We start from the raw sequence: 17,868 nt of genomic DNA, 5'->3' as shown, positions 1-17,868 counted from the left end.
ACTCGCTCACTTACAAACACTCACTCACTTAAAAACACTCACTCACTCACAAATACTCACTCACTTACAAATACTGACTCTCACTCACAAACACTCACTCACTTACAAACACTCACTCAATCTCACTCACTTACAAACACTCACTCACACAAACACTCTCACTCGCTCACGCTCTCACTCACAAACACTCTCACTCACTCATTTACAAACACTCACTCACTCACTTACAAACACTCTCACTCGCTCACTCACAAACACTCTCACTCGCTCACTCACAAACACTCACTCACTTACAAACACTCACTCACTCACTCTCACTCACTCACAAACACTCACTCTCACTCACTCACACAAACACTCTCACTCACTCACTCACTTACAAACACTCTCACTCACTCACTCACTTACAAACACTCTCACTCGCTCACAAACACTCTCACTCGCTCACTCACTTACAAACACTCTCACTCGCTCACAAACACTCACTCACAAACACTCTCACTCACTCACAAACACTCACTCAATCTCACTCACAAAAACTCTCTCACTCACTTGCAAACATTCTCACTCACTCACTCACTCATTTACAAACACTCACTCGCTCACTTACAAACACTCTAACTCGCTCACTCACAAACACTCACTCGCTCACTCACAAACACTCACTCACTCACTTACAAACACTCTCACTCGCTCACAAACACTCTCACTCGCTCACTCACAAAAACACTCTCACTCACTCACTCATTTACAAACACTCACTCGCTCACTTACAAACACTCACTCGCTCACTCACAAACACTCTCACTCGCTCACTCACAAACACTCTCACTCGCTCACTCACAAACACTCACAAACACTCACTCGCTCACACACACTCACTCACTCGCTCACACAAACACTCACTCACAAACACTCACTCACTCACTCACACTCACTCACTTACAAACAATCACTCACTCACAAACACTCACTTACACAAACAAACAAACACTCACTCACACAAACACTCACTCACTCACAAACACTCACTCACTCACAAACACTCACTGACTCACAAACACTCACTGACTCACAAACACTTACTGACTCACTCACTCACTTACAAACACTCACTCACTCACACTCACAAACAAACACTCACTCACTCACTCACTTACAAACACTCACTCACTCACACTCACAAACACTCACTCACACTCACAAACACTCACTCACTCACTCACTCACAAACACTCACTCACTCACTCACAAACACTCACTCACTCACTCACAAACACTCACTCACAAACACTCACTTACAAACACTCACTCACTCACTTTCAAACACTCTCTCACACTCACTCACACAAACACTCACTCACTCACTCACTCACAAACACTCACTCACTCACACTCACTCACTCACTCACTTACAAACACTCTCACTCGCTCACAAACACTCTCACTCACTCACTCACTCACTTACAAACACTCTCACTCGCTCACTTACAAACACTCACACTCACTCACTCACAAACACTCACTCACTCACTTACAAACACTCTCACTCGCTCACAAACACTCTCACTCGCTCACTCACTCACTCATTTACAAACACTCACTCGCTCACTTACAAACACTCACTCACTTAAAAACACTCACTCACTCACAAATACTGACTCTCACTCACAAACACTCTCACTCACTCACTCACTCACTCATTTACAAACACTCACTCACACAAACACTCTCACTCGCTCACACTCTCACTCACAAACACTCTCACTCACTCACTCACTCACTCATTTACAAACACTCACTCGCTCACTTACAAACACTCTCACTCGCTCACTCACAAACACTCTCACTCGCTCACTCACAAACACTCACTCACTTACAAACACTCACTCACTCACTCTCACTCACTCACAAACACTCACTCTCACTCACTCACTCACTCACACAAACACTCTCACTCACTCACTCACAAACACTCTCACTCACTCACTCACTTACAAACACTCTCACTCGCTCACAAACACTCTCACTCACTCACTCACTTACAAACACTCTCACTCGCTCACAAACACTCTCACTCACAAACACTCTCACTCACTCACAAACACTCACTCAATCTCACTCACAAAAACTCTCTCACTCACTTGCAAACATTCTCACTCACTCACTCATTTACAAACACTCACTCGCTCACTTACAAACACTCTAACTCGCTCACTCACAAACACTCACTCGCTCACTCACAAACACTCACTCACTTACAAACACTCTCACTCGCTCACAAACACTCTCACTCGCTCACTCACAAAAACACTCTCACTCACTCACTCATTTACAAACACTCACTCGCTCACTTACAAACACTCACTCGCTCACTCACAAACACTCTCACTCGCTCACTCACAAACACTCTCACTCGCTCACTCACAAACACTCACAAACACTCACTCGCTCACACACACTCACTCACTCGCTCACACAAACACTCACTCACAAACACTCACTCACTCACTCACACTCACTCACTTACAAACACTCACTTACTCACACAAACAAACAAACAAACACTCACTCACAAACACTCACTCACTCACAAACACTCACTCACTCACAAACACTCACTCACTCACAAACACTCACTCACAAACACTCACTGACTCACAAACACTCACTGACTCACAAACACTCACTGACTCACTCACTCACTTACAAACACTCACTCACTCACACTCACAAACAAACACTCACTCACTCACTTACAAACACTCACTCACTCACACTCACAAACACTCACTCACTCACAAACACTCACTCACAAACACTCACTTACAAACACTCACTCACTCACTTTCAAACACTCTCTCACACTCACTCACACAAACACTCACTCACTCACTCACTCACAAACACTCACTCACACTCACTCACTCACTCACTCACTCACTCACACAAACACTCACTCACTTACAAACACTCACTCACTCACAAACACTCACTCACAAACACTCACTCACTCACACTCACAAACAAACACTCACTCACTCACTCACACTCACTCACTTACAAACATTCACTCACTCACACTCACAAACACTCACTCACAAACACTCACTCACTCACTCACAAACACTCACTTACAAACACTCACTTACAAACACTCACTCACAAACACTCACTCACAAACACTCACTCACAAACACTCACTGACTCACAAACACTCACTCACAAACACTCACTTACAAACACTCACTCACTCACTTTCAAACACTCTCTCACACTCACTCACACAAACACTCACTCACAAACACTCACTCACTCACAAACACTCACTTACAAACACTCACTCACTCACACAAACAAACAAACACTCACTCACTCACACACTCACTCACAAACACTCACTCACAAACACTCACTCACAAACACTCACTCACAAACACTCACTCACTGACTCAGAAACACTCACTGACTAACAAACACTCACTGACTAACAAACACTCACTCACTCACAAGCACTCACTGACTCACAAACACTCACTCACACACACACAAACACTCACTCACAAACACTCACTGACTCACAAACACTCACTGACTCACTCACTCACACATAAACACTCACTCACACTCACTCACAAACACTCACTCACTCACAAACACTCACTCACTCACTCACTTACAAACACTCACTCACAAACACTCTCTCACTCACAAACACTCACACTCACTCACTCACACTCACTCACAAACACTCACTCACTCACTCACTTACAAACACTCACTCACAAACACTCTCTCACTCACAAACACTCACACTCACTCACTCACACTCACTCACTTACAAACACTCACTCACTTACAAACACTCGCTCACTCACTTACAAACACTCGCTCACTCACACAAACACTCGCTCACAAACACTCACTCACACACAAACACTCACTCACACAAACACTCACTCACTTACAAACACTCACTCACTTACAAACACTCACTTACAAACACTCACTCACTTACAAACACTCACTTACAAACACTCACTCACTTACAAACACTCACTCACAAACACTCACTCACTTACAAACACTCACTTACAAACACTCACTCACTTACAAACACTCACTTACAAACACTCACTCACTTACAAACACTCACTTACAAACACTCACTCACTTACAAACACTCACTTACAAACACTCACTCACAAACACTCACTCACTTACAAACACTCACTTACAAACACTCACTCACTTACAAACACTCACTTACAAACACTCACTTACAAACACTCACTCACTTACAAACACTCACTCACAAACACTCACTCACTTACAAACACTCACTTACAAACACTCACTCACTTACAAACACTCACTTACAAACACTCACTCACTTACAAACACTCACTTACAAACACTCACTCACTTACAAACACTCACTTACAAACACTCACTCACAAACACTCACTCACTTACAAACACTCACTTACAAACACTCACTCACTTACAAACACTCACTTACAAACACTCACTCACTTACAAACACTCACTCACAAACACTCACTCGCTCACAAACACTCACTCACACACAAACACTCACTCACACAAACACTCACTCACACACAAACACTCACTCACTCACAAACACTCACTCACTCACAATCACTCACTCACACACAAACACTCACTCACACAAACACTCACTCACACACAAACACTCACTCACTCACAAACACTCACTCACTCACAATCACTCACTCACTTACTTACTTACAAACACTTACTCACACTCACTTACAAACACTCACTCATTTGAATTGAGCTCACACAGATGCCTCTTTAATTGTTGGGGTCTAATTTGTCTCCACTCTTGAAAATGGGCATTATGAGTACTCTATTCCAGGTGTCAGGGAAATGACCTACACTCAGAACCAAGTTGAACAGTTTCAGAAAGGCCAATCTTAATTTGTGCTCTGAGTTCATCAGCATTTCATTGAGGATGCCATCTGGTCCGTTTGCTTTTTTTAGTTTTAGGGCCTGGATTTTGTCAATCAGTTCATTTTCTGTGATGGGGTAGTCTAATGGGTTTTGGTATTTACCAATTGTATGTTCCATATTGATCATTTTTTCATATATTTGAGTTTGTTCTGGGTTAAATTGTATTTCACTATAAAGTTGTTCAAAGTGATTTTTCCAGGTGTCTCCATTTTGTATGGCTGTTTGTTCATGTTGTTTCCAATTGTCCCACAAATTGTTAGAATGTATCGATTCTTAAATAGTTTTGAGCTGATTTTGCATGCACTGTTCTCTCTTTGTTCTGAGTGTATTTTTATATTGTTTAAGTACCTCACAATATTGATGGCGCAAATATGAATCGTTTGGTTGTCAGTGTTTTTCTCTCTCTCACACACACACAAACTTACTCCCTCAAACACACTCATTCATGCATTCACTCACACACACTCACTCACAGACTCACTCACACACACTCACTCACACAGACTCACTCACACACACTCACTCACACAGACTCACTCACACACACACTCTCACTCACACACACTTAATGACTCACTCACTCACACAGACACACTCCCTCACACACACACACACTCCCTCACACTTAATCACTCACTCACTCACACAGACACACTCACACTCATTCATGCATTCACTCACTCACACACTCATTCATGCATTCACTCACTCACACATACACTCACACACTCACTCACTCACTCACTCCCTCCCTCCCTCACACTTACACACACTCACGCAAGCGATCACTCGTGCACTCCCTCAAGCACTCACTGGCTCACTCACTCGCTCAAGCACGCATTCGCTCGCTCAAGCACTTGCTCAAGCGCACACTCACTGACAGTATTCCAACATCGTTTTTCCACCAGGGACACAGAAAGCGGGAACTTTATTTAAATAAGTGGTGACGCAAGTATGTGACGCTGTTGTAAAGGCGAACTTAATGCGACACTCACTTCAATACATAAAACAATGGAATACTCTGAAAGATTTTGTCACTTTTATTGTCACAGGAGTTTCCCGTTACAGCGTTCAGTGTGTATACACGCAGAAATGTATCCATGAGAAGACAGATTATTTCTTTTTTTTTTAGGGCTGTCAGTTGATTAAATAAATAAATTATATTTCTGGTGCTAACATGATGTCTCAATTTTATAATTTGCCTCTAAATATATTTGTTCCTTTCCAAATCTTTAGCAACTCCTATGGATTTGCAATTCAACATTTACTTTCAGTGAAACAGTGACACAAAATAAGGATTAAAACATACATTTATTAAAAACAGGTTAATGCATGCGTTCATCACGTCTTTCTCCTCCCTTACACATGGATCATAGCAGTGACTGAAGCACGTAGTTTCATTCAAAGTGCTAATAATCTCAGAATCTGGCATTTCTCTGTGCGGTCAGCACTGTGACTATGAGTTGTGTGAAGTGACCGAGGAAGAGATCGAATCTTCTCTCTGGCTGATGCACACTCTGGCGCGGGGAAGGTGGTCACTCACAAGGTCTTGCTGCAGATAGATTATAACGTGATGGCTCGCAAAGTAGTGAATCATAATATATGAGTCACTTTCACTGTGTGTATCTTATCATGAAGAAAATCGGTGGAACGCAGCTCTATTAAGAAGAGATAGTTTGATTTTTGTGAGTTAAAGATTGATCGAAGTGAACATGAAGCCCATTATACACCGCAACAAAATACGTTTCTGATTAGTCTTTTTTGGCTTGTTTTCCAAAATAATATCTAAAAAAACATACATTTACTTTAGGAGTTATTCTGCAGATTGTTATCTGAAAATGTTGAATACAATATTTAATCAGGGCTCGACATTAACACTTGTCAAGAACAGGTGTATTTTTGAAGGGCCAAGTGAAAGAGACTGATTGTTTCAATAACGAAAAAATAACTGGCTATATCTGTGATAGGCTAGGCCTGTGTCACTTATTAGGAAGTTCAAATTCTTATTCTACTGTTGAAAGTAATCAAGAGCACACAATAACAAAATTACAAGCAATCTATTAACAGCTGCACCCTGTTTGATTGACAGGCGGCTTATGTGTGTGCGCTGAAAATGCTCGCGCTAATGCACGCCTGAATGGTCAAATACATTTCAAAATTCCACCAAAATGCCCGTCTTGGTGAGGTATTCGTGTAAACACAGAGAGTGATGTCTAAAGTGAAAGTACACAGCAGAGAAAAAAGCGGATTTGTATTAAAATGTCAGACTTATACTTGTATGTGGTGTATGTTTTATGATCAACAATCATGTTTATTAGCTTATAAATGTAAGCTAATAAACCTGCTGCTGTCTAGTGTGTCATTATAATAATCAAACAACCATAAAATGAAAACGAAAAAACACTCTTAGTAACTTTAGTAGCTTTAAAAGGTATTAATGTATTATAATGATACAGTGAAGACCAGTAGCAGTTTTATGTTGCATTTCATTCTGAATATTTACTAGAATACTTGATAACCTAATGCTGTTAAAAACTTTAAAAAAAAGCACTGAAGTTTCATAATTTGTATTTTTTGGTAGGAAATTTGGTTGATGTAGATGTACACGGTACGGATTTAAGTGCCTGCATTCTCCATAATCGAGAAGCCCTAGTTAGAGGGCATTCATTTTTCAACATCTTCTCACAACCTTTTTGCCCCATGCCAAGCAACCATGCTGGAAAAACAATATAAAATGTATGAAGCAGTTGGGAATAAACTATACTTTAATGAAGTAATCAAAACTGCAAGCATCAAAACTTTTTTTTTTAAAGTATATGTTTTTAAATGAAAACAACAAACTACTTTTTTTTATGATTAATGTTATTTTTAAGGTCAGTTTTACTCAATTAGTAGTTATATTTTTATAAAATTTCAGTTTGCTTGAAATAACACAAAACGTTCAAATGTCTTATGTACCATATAACTGTGGTCGGGAGCAGGTGTAAATTTTGATCATACCAAGTAATATTTCAAAAATATGAAAGAATTATTTGAAAACTTATGTCAGAACAGCTTTACGAATGATTCACATAAAAAAATGTTATGCTTGTGTTTCATGAATGAGATCCGGTGAGTTATCGATATAATTAAGATAAAAACAACAGGTATCGGATCTGTATTGGCTGGTACCAACAGTTTAGGTGTTGGAAAAATGGTATTGGTGCATTCCTATTGTTACCTCAAGAAATGTTCTGGTTTTCATCTCTTAAATGACGAATTACTTTAGCCACAGATCCATCATGTAGTAACAGACACATCCGCTGCTTTTAAGTATTTATTACATTTCAACTTCTTATTGGAGTAACAAGGTATTGTGTATTTAAGTGAAAGAGAGAGAGAGATAAAAAGAGATAAAAGAGAGAGAGAGTATGCTCAGGTGTGTGTGATTACCTGTCTTTGGATAAAATCATCAGCCAAATGCACAAATGTAATGTAAATGTTTGTTGCAGTTCTCATCTGCAGTAATGTCACTTCAAATCACCAAGATGTTAGTCTACACTTCTCAGTAGCAGGGTGGTACTGACACCGTAGAGCTTTTTAGTTGCTGAACACTGGGGTGCCCTGACATGAAGGTTCTGTGTGTTCATCAAGAGTGTCTATGCGTGTGTGTATGTATGTGTGTAGTGTGTAAGAATATACGTGAGAGTGCTTTCCAGAGATAATAAAATTTAGGATAATACAGAAACTGTTTCTTATTCATCTCATCCGATCTACAATATTCAGTCATTGGCTTTATTTTATTTGGTTATTTTGCAGTGTTTACTAAAATAAATTGGTGTCTTATAATAGAAGTCATTTCAATCATAATGCGGTCAAGACCCGGAACTACATCATAACCGTGTGTTTACTGAAACATGACTGCACACTTTAAAATGTCTTTCAATCAGTATAATTCTAAATATATTACACACAAACACACACACACACACACACACACACACGATTTGTAATGCTCAACATACTTGAGTTTGTCCAGTGTGCAGTGTGGATTATTGAGTCTCTCAGTTAGCAGTTTGAAGCCTGATTCTCCTGGGTGATTGTAGCTCAGATCCAGTTCTTTCAGGTGTGAAGGGTTTGAAATCAGAGCTGAAGCAACATAACAACAGCCGACCTCTGTCACCATACAGCCAGATAATCTACAAATCCACACAGCAACAGTCAAGATACAGAGATGGAGATTTGAGTTATGGACTCGAGTCACATTTCAAGACTTAAATCTACAAACATTCCTAATGAAGCTTTCTTTAAAACACTGACATTATTGAGATCATAAAGGAGCAATGTGTGTTTTCCTTTGACATGTATGATCAAGCCAAGATAATATTAATAAAAATCGAGTCACTTGTATGGCGCTGTCTTAAAGGAATATTTTACCCAAAAATAATAATCCCTTCATCATTTACTCATGCTTACATCATCTTAAACCTGTATGACTTTATTTCCTCTGTGGAACACAAAGATATTTTGATGTAGATGTGAATATTTAAATTCAATGCAAGTCAATGTGGTCCAACACTTTATATCTCCAAAAAGAAAATAAAGGCATCATTACACTTACAGCTCGATTACAATTTCTAGCCCTCTGTGCATACTTCAAGCACACAGAAGTGTAAATGAGCATTAAATCATGATCATGCCTAGAGACTGCAATGGTAAGATGTACAGTGAAAAAGGACAATTGATCACATCTCTTCAGAAGACATTGATTTGACCAGTGGAGTCATATGGATTACTTTTATGCCCCTTTTGGAGCTTGAAAGTCTTGGAACCCCTTGACTTGCATTGTATTGATATATATTCACATATTTATTACAAATATTTTTGTTTTCTGCAGAAGAAAGAAAGTCAAAGCGTTTGATTTGGTTTGGATCAGAGTGTGACTGCCGTGTTCATATATGCCTAAACGAACTGTGCTAAGGAAGAAAACACCAGATTCTGAAACAAATGCTCCAAACAAGCAAAGAGTGAAACCACCCTGAATGTACTGGTACACACGTTTATGAATGAAATAAATGCATCAGTAATCTTTTTGTGAACAAGGATCTGCTGAACGATTGAACAAGAGGAAAAGGCTTGTCATTCGTTCAGTTTGGCATTCTTGTTTAATGAGGAAAGAAAGGTGCTGGATGAATTATGAATGAGTAAAAGAGACTGATGACCAAACATTACTTGATATAAGGGTGTTATTGAAACATTATTCAAATTATTTCTAGGCTAGTATTGTTTTCTTTTTTGTATAGCTTGTCAAAAGTCTTGTTCAGCAGTTCACAAAATGATCACTGAGCTTCGTTGTCACTTGTGAGGAAACGCTTATGATATTTAAACACTGCTGATGTCTTAATAGATTTGTAGTCACGCAAATTTAAATCAAGGATAATTAAAGTATTTTTGGTCAGTCACAATAAATAAACATTATTCACAGTTTTGCCATATTAAATGTTTTGACGTGAATGAAAACGAGGGTCTGAGGGACAGAATTAAAGTCACAATGGAGTTTTTTTTAATCTGTAATAAAGATGTATTTTCACTGTTTCATCAGCTCAACGATCAACAACAATTCAAACAGTACAACCCATTGAAGAGATTGCCTGCAACTCACAGCCTCATTTTCATTTGTCAAAAATTGAAGATGTAAATAAGATCCACAACAGATATTTTTCTCTGCGTGTCAGTTTGCTATTATTAGATTGTCATCCTTAATCATTTGGCATGACAACTACTGTATTCTGGGCTTATTTTAGTGCAGTTGGGAATATACATAATTACATGTAATTGTATAGAACATAATTGTAGAAGAGCTGTGGGCTGTTATATTCAAACAAATCAGTTAAATCCCCTTAAACACCTCAGTATATCCAGATGACAGTTTGTACTCTTCAGTGCATCAGAGATCAGCTTCACTCCTGAATCCTGCAGGTCATTGTTACTCAGGTCCAGCTCTCTCAGAGGAGAGTTTGATGATTGTAGAGCTGACGCCAGACTTTCACAACATTGATCAGTGAGATTACAGCCGCACAATCTAATCAGGATAATGAAATACAAAATTATTTTTAAACCATTTTATTGATCAAAATATAGTTTTATGGTTTTATCTACAGTAAATGAACATAATCGCAAATCAAAGAAATACATACATTGTCACAAACCCTTATAAATATTAGTGATCAACCAATATATCACAGAGGCTGATAAATCGATTAATTTTTTAATTATCGCATCAGCCAATAAATTTTCCCATTTGGCAGATATTTTGCTTGAAGGTGCCAAACATAGCCTTCTTGCATGTTAAGTGACCAGTCACTGTTCGGTTTTTTGTTAGGTGCCATCATGTTACTATAATAATAATAGACTGGAGTGCAACACAGTGTCATTTAAACGGACCGCATATCAGAGCCATGACAGAAGCGTTTCAGCTCATAATTTTAAAGTGCTCGCCTGTTTCATTCTCCCTCTCTCTCCTCAACAGTTCTTGTCTAATGATAAAATAGCAAACATGAATAAGAGTAATATCATATACCGTCTGCAAATATGCACATATCTCGTTCAAACAAATGTAATAACCCAACTTCACACAACTTCAGCAGATCCAGCATTCTGTGGAGCGCTCATTTATTTACCTCTAAAGAACGTATTCTATCAGCCTCTCATCAATAGTTCCCTGTAACTTTTCTAATGATAAAAGGCAAATATCAATAAAACATCTATATGCAAATATGCAGATATCTCGTTTAAACAGAACCTCATGTAAATCCAGCATTTTCTTCCCGTCGAGCGCTCATCTAATATCTTTCTCTGAAATTCGTATTTTTTCAGCCAGAATCAAAAACTTCAGGATCAGGATCAAAAGTTTCTTTGATTCACAAATCATGACGGTCACTCTGTGACAATCCAAGCAGGCGATCCAGGCTGTATAAATTGTCAGGAGATTGAGGCTCATGCTGGAACTGCACGAGAGCTTGTGTGGAACTTCAAATCTGATCTGAAACCAGGAAAATGCTGCCTCCAGAGGCTGTATATGGAGGTATGATGAAAATAAGGTGCTTTTCAAACTGTTCAGAGATCAGTTTCTTTAGGAGTTCCATTCATTCAGAACAGATGTCAGTTAAGCCATTAACTGATTATGCAACAATGTAGCAAGTCAGCTGCCTACGTTTTCAAATGCGGCACAAGGTAAAAGCGCTTCTCGTGTGAATGAAGTAAATGTCTTATTCACTATGCACTGTATGTACAATTGATTCTGTATTTTTGGAGTAAATGTGATTGCTAAAGTAAGGGCTGGACTAGGAAGAGAAATCGGCCCGGTATTTTACATAGCAACTGGCCCAAAAGTAGCAGGAGGGAGGTGGTTCGCTGTGCTTTTCTGCATATTGCAGCACCGTTTTGTGTTCCATTCTTCATCCGCGGCGGCTCTTTTTAGCATATCACAGCCCGTTTCGTGGCCAACTCACCGGCCTGCTCAGTACTACCGATGGCCAGTCCGCTCCTGATTGTCCTCAAAGTGCACCGGCACACCGGGAAAATGCCCAGTATGCCAGATTATCAATCAAGCCCTGGCTAATGTAGACATGCCATCCATGATTGATGGACTACTGTTTGTACTGTTATGTCCTTCTTAATATATTAACATATTTTTCAAGTGCAAATAAATTACCAAAATTTCATGACTAAACAGATATCTAAAGAAACTGCCATCTACCTTTTCAAATACAATATAATTTTGTTTTGTGTGAAATTGACTAAATATATTGCTAAAGAGTCAAAATAGTTTATTAAAATTTTTTACTATTTTAGCAAGTTTATGTTTGTTATTTACTATATTAAATTGTGTGATATATCAGCATTGTATTGGCCTATCAGCCACCCTGCTCTTTAGATATCAGCATCACCAATTAAAATAAATTTTTAACCAATTAATATAGTGGCACAAAACTTAATGATCATTCCCACACAGATTTCCCAAACACTCCTACTGCTATTAATCAGACAAACAGTTAGCCCCTCCACAAACTCACAACATGGTTTGAGTCACAAGTTAAAATGTCAGAGTGCTCCAACAAACACACCAGTGTTTTCAAAGTGTCACAAAGTCACAGTGTTTTCACTCTTCAGGAAGTCAAACCAATGGCTTGATTATAGTTGACACTACAAATTAAATTGGGATATGAGAAAGTATTTTAACATTTTCTAAATTAAAAGAAACACAAACCTCAGTATCTCCAGATGACAGTTTGTACTCTTCAGTGCATCAGAGATCAGCTTCACTCTTGAATCCTGCAGGTCATTGTTACTCAGGTCCAGCTCTCTCAGAGAAGAGTTTGATGATTGTAGAGCTGACGCCAGACTTTCACAACATTGATCAGTGAGATTACAGCCGCACAAACTAAACAGGATAATGAAAAACAAAATTATTATATAACAATTTTCAATTGATAAAAATATAGTTTTAATTATGGAACATAATAGACATGAGAAACAAATGGTTTTCTAAAAAAGAAAGACAGATGACTGCCGTACATCTTCATAAACATATGAATTTAAATTGAAGTTTGTCATTTTTGCAACACTAGCAGCATGAAACATAATTACAAAAATTATGATAGTTCCCAGACAGCTTAACCAAACACTCCTACTGCCTTGCCATACTTCTGCCATTGGTCAAAAAACAGTTAGTCCCACCCTATACTCAAAACATGGGTTGAGTCAGACGTTAAAATGTCAAGAGTGCTCCAACAAACACACCAGTGTTTTCATAGTGTCACAAAGTCAGTGTTATCACTCTTCAGGAAGTCAATCTACCAATGGCTTAATTATAATTGACATTGAACATTAAATTGGGATATGAGAAAGTATTTTAACATTTGCTAAATTAAAAGAAACACAAACCTCAGTATCTCCAGATGACAGTTTGTACTCTTCAGTGCATCAGAGATCAGCTTCACTCCTGAATCCTGCAGGTCATTGTTACTCATGCCCAGCTCTCTCAGAGGACAGTTTGATGATTGTAGAGCTGAAGCCAGACTTTCACAACATTGATCAGTGAGATTACAGCCGCACAATCTAAACAGGATAATGAAAAACAAAATAATTATTTAAAATGTTTCTATTGATAAAAATATATTTTTCATTATAGAACGTAACTGATACAAGAAACAAATGATTTTCAAAAAAGAAAAAAAAGATAGATGACTGCTGTATATCTACATAAATATATAAATTTATCTTTAAGTGTGTCGTTTCTGCAACAAAACAGAATTGCAAAAATAACGATTGTTCCCAGACAGGTTTCCCAAACACTTCTACTGCCTTGCCATACTTCTGCCATTGATCATACAAACATTTAGTTCCACCCCAAACCCACAACATGGGTTGAGTTAGAAGTTAAAATGTCAGAATGCTCAAACAAACAAACCAGTGTCATAAACATAGTGTCATAAAGTCACAGTGTTTTCACTCTTCAGGAAGTCAAACTACCACCAACTTACTAAATAACTAAATCAACACCAGTGTTTTTTTTTTTTTAATTTTAGAGAAATTACTTGTACATAGGTTTGATCATTTTTAGGGCTGTCGATTTAATGCAATTTAATTTAACAAAAAATAACGCGTTGAAAAAAATGAACGCAATTAATCGCAATGCCCCGGACCATAATAAGGAAGATTCCTGAGAAATGCAAGCTTGTAGTACCACCTGTTTACTCCAGAGGGCAGTAAGTGAAACTTCAGCTGTATGAATTTATACAGTGAAGAAAATACTTCAGTAGGCAGAACAAAGCAAACATGCGTTACGTTCTTGCGTTCAAAACACTTGAAGGAGTGCAAATGTGAACTAAGGGATCTTGGGGAAGATGTGTTTAAAGATTGAGTATTAAACTATATTTAACTTGACACAGTGACCTAAACATTTTAGGTTTATGACGCAACGCACCCGAGACACTACACAAGCATGTCTAACGCAAGTGTAAATTTACGGTCCTTAAACAAGCCCTCATAATAAATCTCCAACTGATTGACAGTCACTTGTGTAATGGATTGCTGTGAACTGTATGCCAATGATTGACTTATGATCAATTATATGGTAGTAAACAATACATTGTATTCTAAAGCCGCTTTTTGTATTGTCTTATCAATGATCATCTCCTCTGCTACAAGAATGTAATGAATTTTAATTATCTGAATATTTTTTATTTTATAATATTATATATATAATATTATATATATAATATTATATATATATATATATATATATATATATATATATATATATATATATATATCACATATCATAGACTGTAAAAAAGATGGACGACGCCCCTTTGCTCTTTTCCATTGGTGAGAACTGAAGCCGTCAGTGTCCCGATATGGCGCTGACATCTTGGGACTTGAGTCTGCGCAGTTGCGATTTAGGGACCAGACCTGCGCAGTAGTGAGCAGGAAGTAAAGCCGCGAAATCAAGGCCCCGCCCTCACTCTCGCTGAATCAATCGCAAGCACACGCCCCCTGCACTTTTCTTAAAAAGAAAAAAAGGCCTCTGTCTGCTCCGTTCCTCTCCAATTTTGATGTCTGCTGATTGCAGTACCTCGTTAAAATAAGGTAAATACAACTACTAACCACATAGTCATATTTAAAACATATTTAACACAATAATATATCCTATACTGTAAAATACGAGTACTCATATTACTACAATTAAACAACCATCACAATTTGGTTAGCACATTCTACTGCAGAACAACCCATTATGACGGTGTGAAATAATGAATTATAGAAATTTAGATATTACATTTAAAGCTCAAATCTCCTCAGTCCTCCAAAGATCCCGAAAAATAGTCCGTTGGTGCTTCAGTGACTACTTCGCTCAGAGAACCTGTCAATCACAGCTGTCAATCATGATGTCACAGCACCGTTTTTATAGCATCAAATAACTAAAAACAAACTTATTTTGAAACAAACACTTGAAATGACATCAACGTGATAGAAACGACAGTAAATGACAGAAACTATCTTTGGAAAAAAGATATGTGAAGTGTAATTTAATTGTTTAGTTGGTCTCACGTCCCGTTGAATAACATGGGGAGGCGGGGTTTATGACCTATACTAGGACCAGTCACCGGGGGGGCGATCGAGACGTTTTGGCTTCACTTTTGAGGGCTTGTGTGGCACGCTTGATACATACATATACATACACACACATACATACACTCACCTAAAAGGATTATTAGGAACACCATACTAATACTGTGTTTGACCCCCTTTCGCCTTCAGAACTGCCTTAATTCTACGTGGCATTGATTCAACAAGGTGCTGAAAGCATTCTTTAGAAATGTTGGCCCATATTGATAGGATAACATCTTGCAGTTGATGGAGATTTGTGGGATGTACATCCAGGGCACGAAGCTCCCGTTCCACCACATCCCAAAGATGCTCTATTGGGTTGAGATCTGGTGACTGTGGGGGCCATTTTAGTACAGTGAACTCATTGTCATGTTCAAGAAACCAATTTGAAATGATTCGAGCTTTGTGACATGGTGCATTATCCTGCTGGAAGTACCCATCAGAGGATGGGTACATGGTGGCCATAAAGGGATGGACATGGTCAGAAACAATGCTCAGGTAGGCCGTGGCATTTAAACGATGCCCAATTGGCACTAAGGGGCCTAAAGTGTGCCAAGAAAACATCCCCCACACCATTACACCACCACCACCAGCCTGCACAGTGGTAACAAGGCATGATGGATCCATGTTCTCATTCTGTTTACGCCAAATTCTGACTCTACCATCTGAATGTCTCAACAGAAATCGAGACTCATCAGACCAGGCAACATTTTTCCAGTCTTCAACGGTCCAATTTTGGTGAGCTCTTGCAAATTGTAGCCTCTTTTTCCTATTTGTAGTGGAGATGAGTGGTACCGGTGGGGTCTTCTGCTGTTGTAGCCCATCCGCTTCAAGGTTGTGCGTGTTGTGGCTTCACAAATGCTTTGCTGCATATCTCGGTTGTAACGAGTGGTTATTTCAGGCAAAGTTGCTCTTCTATCAGCTTGAATCAGTCGGCCCATTCTCCTCTGACCTCTAGCATCAACAAGGCATTTTCAGCCCACAGGACTGCCGCGATACTGGATGTTTTCCTTTTCACACCATTCTTTGTAAACCCTAGAAATGGTTGTGCGTGAAAATCCCAGTAACTGAGCAGATTGTGAAATACTCAGACCGGCCCGTCTGGCACCAACAACCATGCCACGCTCAAAATTGCTTAAATCACCTTTCTTTCCCATTCTGACATTCAGTTTGGAGTTCAGGAGATTGTCTTGACCAGGACCACACCCCTAAATGCATTGAAGCAACTGCCATGTGATTGGTTGATTAGATAATTGCATTAATGAGAAATTGAACAGGTGTTCCTAATAATCCTTTAGGTGAGTGTATATATATATCATTTTTACATCTTTAAAGATTACTATGTATAATTATATATTGAATTATTGTTATATGAGGGGCTTTCTCAGCGAATATTTGTATATATGCGATTAATTAATCGGGACACTGTGTAATTAATTTGATTCAAAATTGTAATCAATTGACAGCCCTAATAATTTTATAGATAAACACAATTTATTGAGCAAACATCAGTATGGCTTTAGAGCTAATAGGTCAACCTCAATGGCGTTGGTGGAACTGGTAGAAGATATTTCCACCGCAATGGATAGTAATGAATATACTGTGGGGGTGTTCCTAGATTTAAAAAAAAAATTTTTGACACTATTGATCACAGATTATTAATGATGAAACTGGAGAGATATGTTATAAGAGGAAAAGCCTTCTCTTGGTTAACCC

The 17,868-nt window shown here is 38.5% G+C and overlaps 2 protein-coding genes across 51 annotated transcripts in view; both read right to left on the bottom strand.

Moving 5' to 3' along the window:
* Nucleotides 1–17,868, bottom strand: part of LOC127632132 (protein NLRC5-like) — a 377,053-nt gene that overhangs the window by 159,207 nt on the left and 199,978 nt on the right. For 47 of the 50 annotated variants that reach the window (XM_052110651.1, XM_052110666.1, XM_052110667.1 and 44 more), the window contains 2 exons: nt 13,924–14,097; nt 13,247–13,420 (listed from right to left, as the gene is read on the bottom strand). The exons of 1 other annotated variant lie outside the window; for it this stretch is intronic. In XM_052110651.1, coding sequence (XP_051966611.1) covers nt 13,247–13,420; nt 13,924–14,097 — 348 coding nt within the window. The remainder of the gene's footprint in view (nt 1–13,246; nt 13,421–13,923; nt 14,098–17,868) is intronic. 2 more of the 50 variants (XM_052110665.1, XM_052110691.1) reach the window with 1 other exon arrangement.
* The window catches only part of LOC127632156 (NACHT, LRR and PYD domains-containing protein 3-like), a 43,680-nt gene that overhangs the window by 4,115 nt on the left and 21,697 nt on the right, over nt 1–17,868 (bottom strand). The window contains 2 exon segments of the mRNA XM_052110744.1: nt 9,003–9,176; nt 10,886–11,059. Coding sequence (XP_051966704.1) covers nt 9,003–9,176; nt 10,886–11,059 — 348 coding nt within the window.

The sequence above is a fragment of the Xyrauchen texanus genome, chromosome 38 (assembly GCF_025860055.1).
Source record: "Xyrauchen texanus isolate HMW12.3.18 chromosome 38, RBS_HiC_50CHRs, whole genome shotgun sequence".
Taxonomy (NCBI): domain Eukaryota; kingdom Metazoa; phylum Chordata; class Actinopteri; order Cypriniformes; family Catostomidae; genus Xyrauchen; species Xyrauchen texanus.
This window is presented reverse-complemented; position numbering and strand designations above follow the sequence as displayed.